This window comes from Bubalus bubalis, chromosome 16, assembly GCF_019923935.1.
Source record: "Bubalus bubalis isolate 160015118507 breed Murrah chromosome 16, NDDB_SH_1, whole genome shotgun sequence".
Taxonomy (NCBI): Eukaryota; Metazoa; Chordata; class Mammalia; order Artiodactyla; family Bovidae; genus Bubalus; species Bubalus bubalis.
This window is the reverse complement of record NC_059172.1, coordinates 46,129,316-46,146,279: the sequence shown is the minus strand read 5'-3', so window position 1 is coordinate 46,146,279 and position 16,964 is coordinate 46,129,316. Positions and strand designations below refer to the sequence as shown.

At 48.8% G+C, this 16,964-nt stretch overlaps 1 protein-coding gene across 9 annotated transcripts in view; it reads right to left on the bottom strand.

Moving 5' to 3' along the window:
* The window catches only part of ARNTL (aryl hydrocarbon receptor nuclear translocator like), a 108,448-nt gene that overhangs the window by 6,264 nt on the left and 85,220 nt on the right, over positions 1 to 16,964 (bottom strand). For 7 of the 9 annotated variants that reach the window (XM_025266664.3, XM_025266668.3, XM_025266666.3 and 4 more), the window contains 8 exons: positions 14,672 to 14,764; positions 13,468 to 13,585; positions 10,969 to 11,118; positions 8,318 to 8,564; positions 6,582 to 6,688; positions 5,090 to 5,240; positions 4,224 to 4,312; positions 2,602 to 2,710 (listed from right to left, as the gene is read on the bottom strand). In XM_025266664.3, the coding sequence (XP_025122449.1) occupies positions 2,602 to 2,710; positions 4,224 to 4,312; positions 5,090 to 5,240; positions 6,582 to 6,688; positions 8,318 to 8,564; positions 10,969 to 11,118; positions 13,468 to 13,585; positions 14,672 to 14,764 (1,064 nt within the window). Of the gene's footprint in view, positions 1 to 2,601; positions 2,711 to 4,223; positions 4,313 to 5,089; positions 5,241 to 6,581; positions 6,689 to 8,317; positions 8,565 to 10,968; positions 11,119 to 13,467; positions 13,586 to 14,671; positions 14,765 to 16,964 lie in introns of those variants that run through there. The other 2 variants (XM_025266669.3, XM_025266673.3) reach the window with 2 other exon arrangements.

Here is a 16,964-nt window from a genome sequence, read left to right as displayed (position 1 = left end):
CAACTACTGAACTCTGCCACTATAGCTGGGAAAAAAAAAGCCAAGACCATATGCAAATGAATGGGTGTAGCTGTGTTCCAATAAAACTTTATTTATGGGTGATAAGCTGGATTTATCCCATCAGCACCTGATCTAGAAAATCCTGGAGGCAAGCTTCTCACTGACAAAGCCCTTGGATTAAGGTCTGGATTTCAGGTTTGTGGATTTCAAGTAGGTGGCCAATTTCCTCACAGCCAGATCTCAGAGTGGATTGGCAGAACTTTAGAAGTCCAACCTCTATCTCTGATAGATGCACTAGACTCCACAGCAAATGATTTATCCTCTAACCCACAAATACTGCTTAGCTAGTGAAGACTCAGGAGGTGGAGGGTGCTGGGGCAGCTCAGCCACGCCTAGAAACTAGTCTTACACTCACAGCCGTCATGGTCTAAGGAACAGGTGATGAAAAACAGGTTCAAGCCCTTCTCAGCTAGCTTATTTCTCAGCATAGTAGGTTTACAGAGGGAAAGCCTTAGAACTATAAATCCACATAAACTCGTGTCAAGCTGAAGAACCTCAGGAAGGGAGACCAGGACCTGGCACCACAGCTAGAGTCTAAGGGAGACCTGAATGCAGCTGTGGGACTACCAGGCTCTTGGCACCTGCATGGATGGATGAATGCAGATGCTGGGTGACCCTGGGACCCCTCCACTGCCCAGGAGACTCTGGGCTCTTGGTTGTACTGCCTAGTTCTGTAATTGCTGAGTAAACAAGATCTCTCTCTCTCTCTCTCTCTCCCCTGGACCATAAGCTCCTCAAAGGCAGGATACAACTATATACCAGGTATTCTTCACTCACACAGATGACTACTAATTGCGTATTGAAAAAATTATTGAATGTCTCCTACTTTTCCCTACCTACATCTGTGGAACCACTATTGCCCCAGTTTCCTTATCTTGGAATTGCCTTTTCATCATTACTTATTTCATCTTCAATATCTAGTCCTTAAATTACTGACTTCTCTTTTGGGCACAATTATCACTCTAGAGTGGGCCTCATTTTGAGTCATTAAGCATGCTCACCTTCATCTCTTCCTATTCCAATCCAACTTTGAGGCTTACTAACACACATTGCTCATCACTCTACAATGCTCAGGGTCTTCACATTTTCTTCCAGTTTCAACTTCTCAGCATCATTTCTTGGAATTCTTAGCAATCTCCCATCACAACTCTGTGGTTCTTTCCTACAAAGAAGCTGCCCAGGCATGTGGCCTGCCTTTTTTTTTTTTTCATCCTGAATATGCCACTCACATGCCCACTCGAGTACATGGCTGTCTTTTCTAGAAGGAACGCACACCTTCATCACAAAACTCAGCTAAAGCCAAGTTCAAACCCTTCCTCGTTTGCTTCTACCCAAGGAATCTTCGTTTTTGCTTTTATCATGAAGAAAATAGGCTTCGCAAAGATTCAAGGGCTGTTTTATACTATTCTTGGATGGTTTCAAGCAAAGCACTGGGTATGCACACAGTGGCTGATCAGCACCACATTATCACTGCACACCACACCACCCACCTCTCCTTCCTGAAACAGACTGAAGCAGCCACATCTGTCCTTCCTGAAGGGCTGGAACAGAACTGTGCTACCCACTGGGATAAGAGCCCCTCTGTGGCCAATTAGAAAACAAGGCCAGCTTCCAGTTCTCCTCAGAGAATCAATCCAGTGGCAGCAGGGATCCTCTGATTATGTCCCATTAAGTTTGCATTCCCAAGGACCTGGTTTCCACCCTCTCCATTCTCTAAATTCAAATGGACTTATAATTACTGCTTCCCACTCAATGACTACTCTTAAAGACTTAGATTTAATTAACAATTTTTGAGCACTCACCACATGTCAGTTTCTGTCGCTACATGACACCACATGTCAGTTCTAGGAACTTTCCTGAGTTCTCTCACAGTCCTAGAGCAATCTGGGGGAGACAGATAATTGCCTTCCTTTTATGATTTAAGTCAACAGAGTCCAAGAATTTGAGTGACTCTCCTAAACAGAGGCCCAGGACTCAAACTCAGGTAAACTACTTGAGGGTCTCCTCTTTCATATGGAAAAGGAGGCCCACCCACACAAATTTCTATTACCAGCTGATTAGCTTGGCCTCTATTACTAATCCTAGGCAGCTTTTTGACTGGAAGTGTCAGGCCCAGATCACGGCAGTTCACGGCTCTGCTTCTGCAGCTCTGTGATGTTAGTGCTCATCTATCTGCTGGGAAGCTCCTTGGGGCATACACAAAGTAATAAAGTTGAGCTTCCCAGAGTTCCCTTTAGCTCTGACCTGTTTGGGTTTAGCTTCTTTATTTAAAGGCACTACTTCGTAATCCTGACACTACTGACATTTTGGACTGAAAATTCTCTCTCAGGGGTCAGAGGCTGGGAGGGCTGTCCTGCGTCCTGTAGAATGTTTAGCAAGCAGCATCCCTGTCCTCTCTCCCCTGGATGTTTAGCAGCAACCTCCCACTCAGGTGTGACAACCAAAAACCGTCTCCGGACATCAACAAATCATCCCCGGTGGGGGGCAAAATGCTGCAGCATGGAGGACACTGGTTTAAGGGAACAGCTAGGTGTTACTTGCCTGTGGATTTCCATGATTTCCTCAGCAATCATTCGACCTATTTTTCCTGCCCCAGCCCTGGTTCCCCCTGGAATCCCTGGAACAGTGGGGTGGGTCCTCTTCGGGCCACCTACAACAGAGGAATCTGAGAGTGGGAAAGGGGCAAACCGAGGGAGAAGACCCTATTGCGTGTTGAATTAAAACCAGTTCTTCCCATGATCCACTTGAAGTTCAACCTTAGGGTTGTGCCCGAAGGACATTAGAGCCATGGCTTTTCAGGAAAGGGCATTCCAGCAGGAAAAAGCTCACGTTTCCTTCCAGGATCAGACATGTTGATATATAGCCTCTACTTACTCATGCACGCCACATACATTTACTGAACACCACTGTGCTGCAGGCCAGGGGCACAGAGATTAAGTCGGCATCCCTGCCCTCAAGGAGCTCACAGTCTAAGGGGGAGACATGTAAGACAGACAAGGGCTGGAGCACACCGTGATACGTTTGACAGGGGGGCACCAGGCATTCGGGGGGGCCAGGTGCAATTTCCTGGAAGAGATTAACTGAGCTGAGTCTTGTGAGAGGAGCACGAATCAGGGTGGCAGAGAGGAAAGGAAGCGAAAGCATTCCAGGCACAGCCACCAGTGTGCACAAGAGCCCTGAAGAGGGCACAGCTTGGGAGGCGACGCCAAGAAACTCAGTACGATGATGATGGAGTGAGCGAGCGATGAAACGGAGAAGCAGGTACCAGTCAGACCAGGAAGGGTCCTGGACGCCACCCTAACAGATCTGAGCCGTACCCACGGGGGATAACCAAAGGACCGACTCAGATGGGGGTTACTGAGAAGTTCACTGCTGCACAGGAGCGAACTGTAGTGGAGGACGGGGGCGCAGAGTGGGGAGCATGAGACTAGGGCTGGGAAACTACCTGCAATAATCCAGGCAACAGATGGGGGAGGCAGTGATGGGGAGGTTTAAAGATAGAAGGGGCAGGATTTCGTGTTTCCATATAATGGGAGAGAGGCAGGAGTCATGGTTTCTGGCTTAACCAACCAGGTTGGGGGTAGGGGGCTGCTGTTGTGCTGAAAACCAACGTGGACATGCTGAGTTATAGGTGCCTCCTGTGGGACTCCAGGAGGCAGCTGGAGGAACAGACCTGGAGGGACTGGATGTAGGATTCATCGATGAAGAGAGGGGGACTGAAGCCATGCAAGCAGGCCCAGGAAGGAGTCAGGTGCACGGGGCGGCGGCCAAGGCCGGGCTGGGGGAGGGGGCCCGGCACAGCTCACACCGAGGTGCTGGCAGACACCCTCCTCCCACCTCAGGAGCCAGTGGCTGTGACCGAAGAGCCCTTCACATCACAGCTGCTGGGCAACACAGTGGAGGAAAGCACACGCAGCAAGGAGCTGGCCGTTTCATGGGCTTCCAGCGTTCAGGCAGCCTCAGTAAAGGCAAAACCAAGTTCCCAGCATTTCAAGCTCAACAGAGAAAGTGAGATGACAGCGTCTTTAGTGATCACTCCCGCGAGGCCCCCCCCTTGTTCCACAGAACATGGTGGCCAGGGACCCCAAACACCGGGGGCAAGGGGTGGTAGCCACAAGCAGCTCCTCCAGGCAAGCCCCAGCGCCCCGGTGGCACATAGTTACCTTCTCCAGAGGGCAGCATGCTGTCCATGCTGTGGGGGGACGCTGTGAGCTGCGGGAAGCTGGGGTCCCCGCCTTCCAGGACGTTGGCTCTGTGAACATCCCAGCAACAAGGAAACGTGAGTCAGGCCTGCCCAGAACTGTGCACCTTTCACCTTGGCCAAGGTGTCCGGTGTCCACTCTGGACCTGGACAGGCCAGAAAACGAAGTGTCTGAGTGGCTCAGTGGGTCTCCTCACTGTCAGAGGACACGGCAGACAGCGTCCGGGGCTCTGGCCTTCCTAGCACATGCAGGGTGCGGTCCAGCGGGGGTGGTGATGCAGCAGCCACCGCCGCTGCCACGAGGCTCCTCTCCAGGCGGCCGGCAGGGCACCGACCCCAGCCCCTCAGTCAGCTCTACCTACGGGTGGGGGTTGCACATCACCAGGAAGGAGATGTGGGGAGCAGGCGGCAGAGGGGGGCCTTCCCTTCCCTGCTCGCCCAGCAGGTGGCAGCCTTTGAGGCGGCATTCCGCAGCGCTGAGTGCTCAGGCCACCAGCCTGGGGGCACAGATCCCCATCCCTCCTCCGCCAAGGCCCGTATGGGCTGGTGAGCCTTTGAACTCAAAGGCTGGCTGCTTTGTCGGGAAGGAAAGGCTGCTGTCTCCAAGAGCCTTCCCGGCAGCCGGGGGCCTGAGAGTTCTGAGTACTGAAGCGTGTCCTTTGTTAGCCACCTTCTGGCTTCTGCCAGTCCTGAGGCTTCACAGGGTATTAGCAGGATGACAGTAAAGGATGGGATACTGGCTGTTGCCTGTACCCCCTTTCCCAGGTAAGGGCCCCAAGGCATTCCTCCTTGAAGCAAGGGAGCTTCTGAAATAGGAAAGACACTTACAAAACAACGGTGTTCGTGGAGACAATGTATTCCACTTCCTTGGTCCAAGGGTTCATGAAACTGAACCACCGACTCCGTAGTGTGATGAAAGAACCATCTTTGATTTTAAACTTGTAGCAATTAGTGGTAATCTTTTCTCTTGTCTGTAAAACTGAAAATATAAAGAAACCATGAACATTATTGTTTCCTCAGAACAATGTATTAAACTAAACAAATCCTAAATGCGCTCAGGCTTCAAGGCCATCCCCTCTTTAATAAGCCATGGGAGGTGGCACCTCAGAGAAGAGGGTGTTTCTGAGAACCTGATTTCTGAGCCTTTCAATTTGGTTGTGAACCTGTCACTATTCTTCAGAGAGTATGAAATGAAGGAAATAACAGTGCATTCTAGACATCTAAGTGGATTCATCTATGAAGTGAATGCCACACAAGAAGGCTCAGTCCACAGGGACCACGTAATCTCCCCATCACAAAGCCTGAGGACATCCGGATTCAGGCAGCATCTCACCCACAGAAACCTCATTCTTTCATGTAACAAACATGTAGCAAGTATGCTTCATGTGCCAAGTACTGGAGATAAAAGAGGAGACAGGATATGACTTGCACCCTCAGGAGAGGAATGAGGGACAGCTACGCAGAGGTGATCAGAGCCTTCAGGGGTGAACACAAGTTTGCCAAAAGGAAGGAGAGAAGAACCCAGTGCTTACCCGAGGAGTGGCAGGGCCTGGGGTGGGGGTGGGAACAGTGAGATGTCAATGTGTCTGGAAGACAAGGCCTCTGCAGACAGGGATCGGGTCGGGAGGTGAAGCTGGGGAGGTGGCTCAGGGCCGGGACATGGAGGGTCTTGAGCATCTGTCAAAGGTGACTGGGCAGGGGGTTTTGAGCACAGATGTGATTGGCAGGCTCAGTCTGTCAGAGCATAAGCAGGACAGCAATGGAAGATGGATTGGCGGGTCAGAGGCAAGTCCATCACAATTATCAGGTGGGTACCAGGGCTGCATCAGGGGCTTGGCAGAAAGGGGCCTCTTTGGAGATGCAAGGCTGAGATGAATGAACAGTTCTGATGGAGGAAAGAGTAAAGAAGGGAGTCAATGTTGGCTACTGTCTCAGGAAGCTATGTATGTGGCTGCGCCATTAACCAAGAGGAAAATGCAGGAGGCAGTGCAGGGATTTGTAGAAAATTAGATCCACTTGGGCCACACTACATCTTTACATAGTCCAGGGAAACCCTCTGAACCAGAGATGCCTTCCAGAAATTTCCCTGGCCAGCATAGAGATCTGCTAGGCAGTCGGGGTGGGGGGTTATCTGGAAGGGGGTAGATGGGGCTGGGGGAAGGAGCAGCATCCCCTCCTCCCAGACACTCTGGCCTGTAGGTCCCTGGGCTGGCTGACTCCCACCTCACGGGGGCAGATTTCTCTGCAAGGGTCCATGGACATGTCTAGAAGGAGAGGGACACTTGAAACTTCAGACCTGGCATACAGCCCAGCAGCTTACCTTGCCTATGACATTCTGCGAGATGTCCTATGTCGTCTTGGTGGAAATACTCATAACACGACGTGCCTAGAAGTTCTTGTGGTAAATATGCCAAAATAGCTGTTGCCCTAAAAGGGAAAAAAAAAATTTTTTTTTTTTTAAAGAAAATAACATTCAGATAATTAACAGATCTCTGCAGTGGATGACTCCCGCTACAGCCAATGAAAACAAGGTCAAAGCTGGGTGGGTTCAGAGGGCTTATTACATGGGTTTTGTTCTTTCTCATGAAGCTGACTTTAATCGGGGTTATAAAAACAGAGAGAGAAAAAGACTTTCAAAGGGGCTGTTAGCTCAAGACATCAAATTTTAGGTTTAAAAGTAGTAACTGTTTTAGATTACAAAAAAAGTGGTAGGACTCTAAACTCCAGGTCAAAGCTTCTCCAATTTACTGCCTGTTTTTTTATCAGGGTGACCAGAAGCCCATCATGGGGCCCACAGGGACCTTGAGAAGTGGCTGCCTCCTTTTCTAGTATTTAGTGGCTGGCTATTTCCAGTAGCCAGAAAAATTGCTAGCCTGTGGATACTTGTAAGGAAGCAGCAGAGAGAAGTGGAAATTTGGGTTCTTAGCCCAGGTCTACTGCCAACGAGTTACGAATCTGGGAGAGGGCTGGTCTTCAGGCTGAGCCTCAGTTCATCAACCATAAAGAATGAGACTGGACTAGATTAGTGTTATCCAGCAGAACTTCTGTGGAGACAGAAATGTTCCATTTAGGTACCATTAACCACTGTTGCTGCTGTTTAGTCGCTAAATTGTATCCAATCCTTTGTGACCCCATGGCCTGCAGCCTACCAGGCTCCTCTGTCCATGGGATTTCTCAGGCAAGAATATTGGAGTGGGTTGCCATTTCCCTCTCCAGGGGATTTTCCTGACCCACGGATTGAACCTGCATCTCCTGCATTGGCAGGCAGATTCTTTATAGCTGAGCCACCAGGGAAGCCACATGTGACTACTGATACTTGAAATGTGGTTAGTGAGCTGGGGGAATTTAATTTCACATTTTATTTAACTTTAATTGATTAAATTAAATTGCCATATGGGATTACTATAGCCAATGACTACTGTATTGATAGCTCAAGACTAGATAATCTTTTCAAAGTCCCACATCCCAGAATTCACATTACAGTAATTAATGGAACACTCCATAGATTCAGATAGCATGCTATGCCTATTATTTCTCTTTTAGCCACGGACATCAAGGCACCCCACTTCACTGTCTCTACCTGCCAAAGAATGACATGGAGAAAATTTCTGTATTTATGATGATAACCCACTGCTACTGCTAAGTCACTTCAGTCATGTCCAACTCCATGCGACCCCATAGACGGCAGCCCACCAGTCTCCCCTGTCCCTGGGATTCTCCAGGCAAGAACACTGGAGTGGGTTGCCATGTCCTTCTCCAATGCATGAAAGTGAAAAGTGAAAGTGAAGTCGCTCAGTTGTGTCTGACCCTCAGCAACTCCATGGACTGCAGCCTTCTGGGCTCCTCCGTCCATGGGATTTTCCAGGCAAGAGTACTGGAGTGGGGTGCCATTGCCTTCTCCAGATAACCCACTAGGTCTCATTTTTCAGCAGATCCACCCATCACTTCCTCCTCTCTATCCTTAAGAAAGGCAGCCAATGGCCCAGTCTGCTCTGCTTTACTCAAGGTTGAAAATCCGCTGCCAAGACTGTCCAAGGGTAACGTCCAGACTCTTACCTCTGGTCTACAAAAACAAACTTCCCATCTATCGCGTGCCGGGAGACATATTCCATTGACTTCACCCTGATTTCCCCGTTTGCCGGTTGTGGAACCATGTGAGAGTGCAGCCGTCCAATGGCGACAAGGCAGCTAAGATTACACCCCTCGTTGTCTGGTTCATTGTCTTCATCCAGCCCCATCTTTGTGGGCGGCCAGCTTTTCAAATAGCCTGTGCTGTGGATTGTGCAGAAACTTTTTCGATCTGCTGGAAAGCAAAGTCCGATGTCAGTGGGGCCTGGAAGCACAGGCAGCCTATCATGCGCTGGGAGGTAGGGAAGGACTGAAAACATAAAAATCAAAGCCTACTGTCCAGAAGTTGGCATCAAGTGAGAGAGAAAGACAGAAAGATCAGGCATGATCCAGCGTCATGTGTGTTTCGTAGCAATGGTGACACCAAATGGGCATCACGTACACCAAGGAAGGAGCAGCACGATCTCCCTGGCAAGGAAGGCTGCCCAGAAGAACTGTGTAGGAGGAGGGCTGGGAGGGATGGGCACTGGCTGAAGGACCAGAATGTGTAAAGGCTGAGAAGGTACAAAGACCCAGAGGGGCATCCTGTACAGCAAACAGCAGAGCGCTCCATGCAGGGGAAGTGAAAAGGGCGGTGCTGGGGTAAGTGCTGGGAAGGCATGTTGGCAGCACACTGTGGCGGCCTTGGATCATTTGCTCACAAAGGTGTTAACCTTTTCCAGATTGGAAATGGAGAGTTTCCAAGGGCACTTACGGTGGGGAAGCAGCAAAATCACATCGCGATTTGGATGCTTTAGTGATGCGGGTCACTGGAAGACAGTAAAAGCCAGGAGGAGGATAACACAGCGAGAGATGCCGGGGACTCACGACGGCAGTGTTGTGGAGATGAGGAGGAGGCAGAAAGGACACGGGGGAATTTCTGAGCTGAACTTTTGGGATCTGGTCTGAGTATCAAATATTTGGTATGAAAAAAGAAAACACAGAGGAGTCCAACTTTTTCGGATTGAGTGGTTACAGGTACCATTTGTTGACTCAGGGGAGAGAATACAGAGTGTGTTTTAGAGGAGAGGGAGAAAAGATTTCAGTGTGGGACACGTTAAGTGTGAAGCATCATGAATTTCAACAGTACACATTTTGTGTGTGTGTGTGGGGGTGCCTTGTGTTGTAGCACACGGGATCTTAGTTCCCCAACCAGGGCTCAAACCTGTGCCCCCCTGCCGCCGAGGACCACCAGGAAAGTCCCAGTAGACACATTCTTATGGAATGTTTACCAAGCATCGGGTCTGTGCTAGTTACTGGGGAAGAGTGGAAAACAAGTCAGGCATGCCTCTGTGGAATGTACAGCCTAACGGGGGAGAGGTACTTTAAACAAATAATCACACAAATGACTACATAACTGCAATGAGAAGCAAGTGTTACAAAGAAAACCTGCAGGGTGTGGCATGCAGACAGAAGGCAGTCTGAGGGACTGAGTGACAGACATCGAGGGCCACTCTGAAGGAGGGTCTGCAGAGAGCCAGGGAGGGGAGCTGGTGGCGAGGGAGGCACTTCCTTCAGAGGTGATACCACGTGCGCAGATACTGAGTGAAAAGGGGTTGGAGGCATCAAAGGGAGGTCTGCACGGCTCAAACCTATGAAGGAGTGTCAGGGGAGGGCGCTGCAGGGTCACATTAAAGATTTTAAACTCTTCTTCAAGAGCAATGGGAACCAATGAAGGGTTTGAAACAGGGGACTGATACAAAGATTTGCTTTTAGAAAGGTCACTCTGGCCATGTGAAGGGCTGGAGAGCATGAGGAAGGTACTTCAACAGACTTATGAGACCCAGGGCAGCCTCGAAGGAGTGACAGCAGTAACAAACACACTTCTGCAGGGGTGATTCACAGCAGCAAGAACCCCAGGTCGGGGGGAGGGCAACGGGGAGAAGGTGTCTCCCAGGCTCTTAGCACACACAGCCAGACGCAAGGGGCTGCCATTAACATTCCAGAGGAAGCCTGGGTAGTTATTTCTATGCCTATCACCTATGAGATGCCCTTGAGATGTCCAAGCAGGTAGATTAAATAAGCAGTTAATTTACAAATCTGGAGTTCAAAAGAGCAGTGTGGGCTAGAAATATGAACCTGGAAATTACTGGCATATAAATGTCATTGAAAGCTACATGGGTGGGTGACATTACCTATGGACTGTGTACGTATCTACTCCTCTTAAGAGAAGAGGGCTGGAAAGGAACCAACAGAAAGAACTCAGAGGAGAGTTCAGAGTGGAGGGGGCAGGAAGGTGAGAGGAAACACTTCACCGTGGAAGAGAAATGGCATGTCCGCTGCTCCTAGCCACCTGTAGGCACTGGTGAACCTAGGGTAACTCTGGCGGGCGCTGGGGACGCAGGGAACTGTGACTGAGAATACTCTTTCCCAACCACACAAAAACAAACAGAATTGAAACAGAGGAAGCCTCTCCACGAATCTGTCAGGGCTTCCTACCTCCCCACTGCTCCCCAAATGCCCTCACAGAAGCAGGGCCACAGAGGTCCTGGCTGCAAACCTGCAACCTGCCTGCTCTGAGCCCACACCCTACTGAGCGCCCCTCTGTGGAAAAGCCAGCCTCACCTGTGAAAGGATTTAATGAACTCTTAAGTGGTTACCTTTTTTCTTGGAGCAGGTAGAGGGGAAATCCTTGTCTTCCACTTTTACTGAAGGCCTGTTACACTTCATCCTACAGAAGAAAGAACGCCGTGCTCCAGAACATAATCGAGATGGCCCAGGGGTTATATCTGTTTTAACTGGAAGTCCAGCTGCAAATCAATACACAAAACGTGATAAACTGAGGGTCGTGTTGTCTGTCAGGCAGGGGAGCATGCCCTTGAAGAAAGCCTTTTCTTTCTTGCCTCTCTGTTCTGTAACAGGGGCCTCCTCACAGGCCTGCATTCTACGCTGTGAGCCTGCAGTGCTTCTAGACCACGCAGAATGCAGCTACTGACGAACGGACTAGGCGCTCCGGGGAACAAAGAAATATACACGGGACCCTCTTCTCAGCGGGGGAAATGGAAGTTCACCGGAAGGACTGTGCTCATGCCACACATGGTGTATGACTGAAAAGTGCCAAATACAGGGCAGAAACAGCCGGTGTTTCCCAGAGGAGGCAGAAAGTGGGCTGGGACCTGGAGAGTGGGCAGGATCTGGACACTGGGATGGAACAGAGGCAGCAGGGTTGGCTCGTGTTCTCAAGCCCGGTTGGACACCAGAACCCCCAGACTCTGTATAGACCTGAAGATGCTTGAGCCCAATTCTAGATCTGTGCTGCCCAGTGTGGGAGCCACTAGCTACATGCAGCCGCTGGGATCTTCAAATTGGAGGCATGCAGAACATACCCAAGATTTCAAAGACTTAGTGGAAAAAAAAAAAATCGGAAAGACTTCCTTTTGGATTTAGTGTTAAATAAAAGATAGTATAGTTTTGCATTTATTTTTACTTTTTAAAATGTAGCTATCAGGAAATTTAAAATCATATATGTGGTTCATATTTGTGGTTTGATTTCTAGTTTTGGACCAACTGAATTATAATCTCTGGAGAAAAGCCTGACTGTTATCCTGATAGAAACATGGGCTACTTCTCAGCACAGAAGCTGGGGATCTGAGCCTGCCCCCCCACCTCTCCACCCCGCAGTCCTGCACTGCATCCTCATAGGGATCTGAGTCTGCCCCCCCCACCCCTCCACCCCACAGTCCTGCACTGCATCCTCACAGGGATCTGAGCCTGCTCCCCCCCCGCCCCTCCACCTTGCAGTCCTGCACTGCATCCTCCCGGATGAGAAGATCTGTACCGTCCAGCCCTCCCCCTCCCCTGAATGTTTTTCTCCAGCAGCACCAGCGAACCCCAGCACCACCCTTCTGCCTCCATCCACCAATCATTTCTTCTGCTACTTTCCTCCCTTCATCACCTGCAAATATTAATTCATCTTTTCAAACCCACCTGGAGCTGTCACCTACTCCATGATGCGTGTGCCCACACCCACATGAGGATGAATCATCGCTCTCTGTGGCTGGTACTACGTCTATGGCTGCACTTATTATACACGGTGCTGTCTCCTCGTCACCCTGACTACATGGGTAACAGCCTTAGAGGCAAGGACCAAACAGCATTCACCTCTTCCTCCTGAGATCACTAAGACAACTTCAGGACCAGACTATAAAGGGCAACGGGTGGCAGGGACTACATTGTACTTATAGGAAGATGAGGGGTGCCTTGGTGAAAAGGATGACTTAAAGGGGATTCCACTGGCGGTTATTTCCTTCCAGAGACTATAATGGAGAGCCTGGGAGCAGGAAGCTAGTTAGGCTATGACGGCACTGGGCCAAGGTAAATACGTTGTGCTTGCTATGTGCTGGAAACAATGTGCTGTATGTTTTTAGAATATTAAATCCTCACAGCAACCTGATGAAGTCGGTGATACTGTGCAGGTAGGGAGGCTGAGGCACAGACAGGTTAAGTAACTTGCTCAAGGTCACGCAGCTAGTAAATGGTGGAGCCACGATTCGAGCCCTGCCTCTGACTGTAGAGTCCACTATCTTAACTGCTGGAGTGCAGAGCTCCCCGTGGGACTGAAGGGGGAGAGAGCTCCTGGCAGGCAGGGGGGCAGGTGCAGGAGCAGGAAGCCGGGGAGGACGTGAGTGGTGCTCCACCGCTGCCACGAGGAAGCAGGGAGGCAGGTGGGCGGAGGGACCTCAAGATAAACCACTCTGGTCAGAGAGATGTCATATTTATACTTTTTCATCTTACGAGGCTGCATGAGTACAACTCAGACACACAGAAGTGATTTTTTTCGGGGGAACAAATCAAACTGATGTGAACCCTTTTAACTCAGGAACATACAACTGGGGATTCTAGATCCTGAAAAAAAAAATTGACTAAAAATCAGAAAGAATCAAATTAAAATGGTTGTTTTTCCCCTCACGAATTTGGACATTGAAGTTTTTTCTTCTTTATATAAACCAGAAGAGAAACAAACATGAAGTAATATAATAATTGAATTTAGCCAAAGAGCACTTGTGACCCAGATAAAGGGCAGAGAGGTAGGAACCCAGCCGCTGAGGCCGGCAGAGCACACACCGTGCAGCCCGGCGCTCGGCGGCTCCCGAACTCACTTTTTGCATCTATGAGCCGCTCCCGGGGTGCCGTGTCGGAGGACGAGAGCTGCTCCTTGACTTTGGCGATATCTTTAGGATGCAGGTAGTCAAATAAACTCTGACCAATCAGATCATTCTGTGGGAATGCATCACCAAGAAGGACAAGTCAACGGCATGCAGAATATAAATTAACCAACAAGGGCTTTGCCTTTACTCTGCACGTTTAAGAGTGAGAATCTCAAGTATTTCACATGTTAACATGGACACACGTCCAGGCACTTGGCCTAGATAAGGACACCATGAATGAGGCACTGAGAAGGCAAGAAGGGACAAGGGCTCAACCACATCAACAGCTCCCGCTCCTCTAAGGCCAAAGTCTTTCGAGGCATGTATCCCTTTATCATTTACTTCCCATGCCCACAGATTCCCTTCTAAGACCTCAGTGCGAGGAATGCAGGGCGTGGGCTCTGACTCTAGCTCCATTAGACCTCTGTTCTTAAACAAGTTGTGTCATACTATATGCCTCACTAGCCTAATTGTTAGCAGAGTTATAAATAACTTCCTCCACAGCTTTGCTCTAAGACTGAAAAGAGCAAAACACTTTGGAAACATGAAATTTACATTAATTTATATAAATGTTATTTTGATACTGCAATTCTTCTGCTTTACCAAATTTCCATGCAAATACCAGTATGAGCGTGAGTGAATGAATGAAAAAAATGAGTAAAAACTCTAGGGACAAAACAGGTGATAAGCTCTTTTCTAGAAGCTTTTATATAAATAGTTATATGATTCTACAAACAGTCATAGAATATATGAATTGTTACAATCATTTTACAGAGGATGCTGAGGTTCAATAGAGCTAATAAGTGATACATCACTGTAGATACAGTATGGGTGGATTCCCATTTTTCTTATTCCCTGGCTTTGTACTGTCTGCCTGTCTTCCCTGTCAAATAGCCCCTTGCCCCTCTACCCCTACACTTGCAGAAGTGAGAAAGTTACAAGGCTGATAAGGTCAAACTTCCCAATGGAAGCATATTAAAGGAAGTTTTCTAAGTTTATATTCATTTCTGTGTTAAGAATTTTCTGGAAGAAGGATGGGGTTGGGGAACAATAGAAGCATTTCACATATCACTTGTCAATTAATTATTCTGAGAAGTGGGGTAACCTTTTTGGCCGCTGTAAGGCTGCCCACCACCAGTGGGAACAGGGGCAGTACCTGGCTGTAGTTGAGGATCTTGAAGACAGACTCTGACACAAAGAGGATCTTCCCTCGGTCACATCCTACGACAAACAAAAATCCATCTGCTGCCTAATCAGGAGAAATGGATAATCAATTTATCACACTTCAGGAAACATGATTTATAATCACTCTTGATAGCAAATAAGGATTTATTTTCTAAGCGTCCAAAGCACGGGACTTCAGTCACTGACAATTTCACAGGTGTCCTGAGAACAGGATGCTTAGAACAAATACCTTCTGAGAATGATAAGATTCTCTCCAAGGCAGACATATACACATGCATCACTAGTGATTACCGGAGAAAGTCCAATTACGGAGAGTTTTGTTTCAAAGGAGAACTCAGTTTAAGATTTTTCCTTTGACTGCATGAAGGTCCAGAGAAATCCATTTCATTGCTCTAAGTATAACAACACTATAATATCATAGAATCTGAGACTAGAAGGAAACTTTAGGGTCAAAATTCCCTCTCAAATATTGAAGCCAGCATCTATCTGTCCAAGACTTGAACACCTCCATTTCCAGAGAGCTCTCTGGAACAGTGGGTGCAGCATCTGAAGTGTGGTCTGCTTTTGTTTTTTTATGCTGATGGTACAAAGTGGGGCTGGATCACTGGTATGATTTTTGCCCCCTCCCCAAAGCGATTCTAATGTTCACAGGTTAAGAACAACTACTCTCAAGTTTTATTCCCTGATGCAGAGATGAGCTGTTTGTATCCTAAATGAGACAAGAAAAGCCAAGCAAAAATTTCTCCTGACATTCTTTCACCTCTTCTTCACTTTAAATACAGGCAAAAATCCAAAGTGTCAACAAAGATAGGTGTGGAGACAGGACAGTATTTGTTGGACAGACTAAGGCAGATATATACTGAAGCTATGGAACATGAGAGCTTAGGATGTTTTGTGCAAATGTGACTGAATCCCACCCAGGACTCTCCAGATGGGCAACCCCTAAAAACCCCTGCTGGGGTCTTTCAGGCACTGGAGGGTGCTCCCTGCTCTCCCATGCACTTGCTCCATACTCAGGTTGCTGTTGTTCAGTCGCTCACTCATGTCTGACTCTTTGCGACCCCACGAACAGCAGCATGCCAGGCTTCCCCGTCCTTCACTATCTCCCGGAGTTTGCACAAACTCATGTTCATTGAGCATACTCAGCTACCACAGACTAAATCACATGCATCATTATCTTTGTTATTCGCTGGTCCTTGGTCTGTTCTTTGGAATAGACTACTAAAGAACCTGGGGCTTTCCCAATGGCTCAGATCTGCCTGCTCATGCAGGAGACTCAGAGAGACATGGGTTCGATCCCTGGGTTGGGAAGATCCCCTGGAGAAGGAAATGACAACCCACTCCAGTATTTATGCCTGGGAAATCCCATGGACAGAGGAGCCTGGCGGGCTACAGTCCATGGGGTTGCAAAAGTCGGATGCGACTGAGCACACATACACACGCTAATAAAGAACCTACTCCCTTTTCCACAGAAGGGCCTTTGGGATGCAGTTAAACTCAAAGAACTAAGGAAATGAATTCATGCGCCAGAAGGTAACAGAATGGTATGTGCGCTTGTGCTGGGATAAAAGACGTGAGTGAGAGGGGAACAGACTCACTACTGCTGTGAGAAGGCCTGGCAGGCCACCTGCCAGAAGGAAGCTGGGGCTGATCCCTTCCTAAGTTAGGCCTCAGCGCTGGCCTGGGGGCAAAGGATGACAGTGAGGGGGAAGCCACTTCCCAAGCACCATCTGCTAGAAGCCTCATTCTGTCAAGAAAAAGAGGGTATTAATAACTTCCTCATTTGCCTTGCAGACAACCTTATATCTCAACTAGAGACAAGAGTATTTTGAGGCTTTTCATTAATGAAGTGATGTGGCTCCAAAGGTGCTTGGGAAGAAGGTGCCTGGGACATTCTGGAAGAGATGCTGAGCAGACTCAGGCCCAAGCTGATGGCAAGCGGAGTGGATTTCAACACATTCAGGGGAGGGAGAGAAGGTTCCAGAGGCTGGTGAATATGGTCAATGTAGGGGAGGCACAAAACATTCCGACTCTGCTTCACTCGGGCAGATGAGCACCAGCAGGTGAAGGAGCCAGGCTGAGGGCCAGCCAGAGAGCAGAGGGATGAGAACACGAACCCCACGGGGCCGGGAAAACGAAGGCAGGCTCGCCCTCAGGGAAAACGGCGTTGAGTTAACAAGCGATACGGCACCCGACGGGCTGCCTCACTTTCAAAGCTCGGCAGGTACAGGTTCTAGACGCTATAAACCAGTCAGGCTCACTGC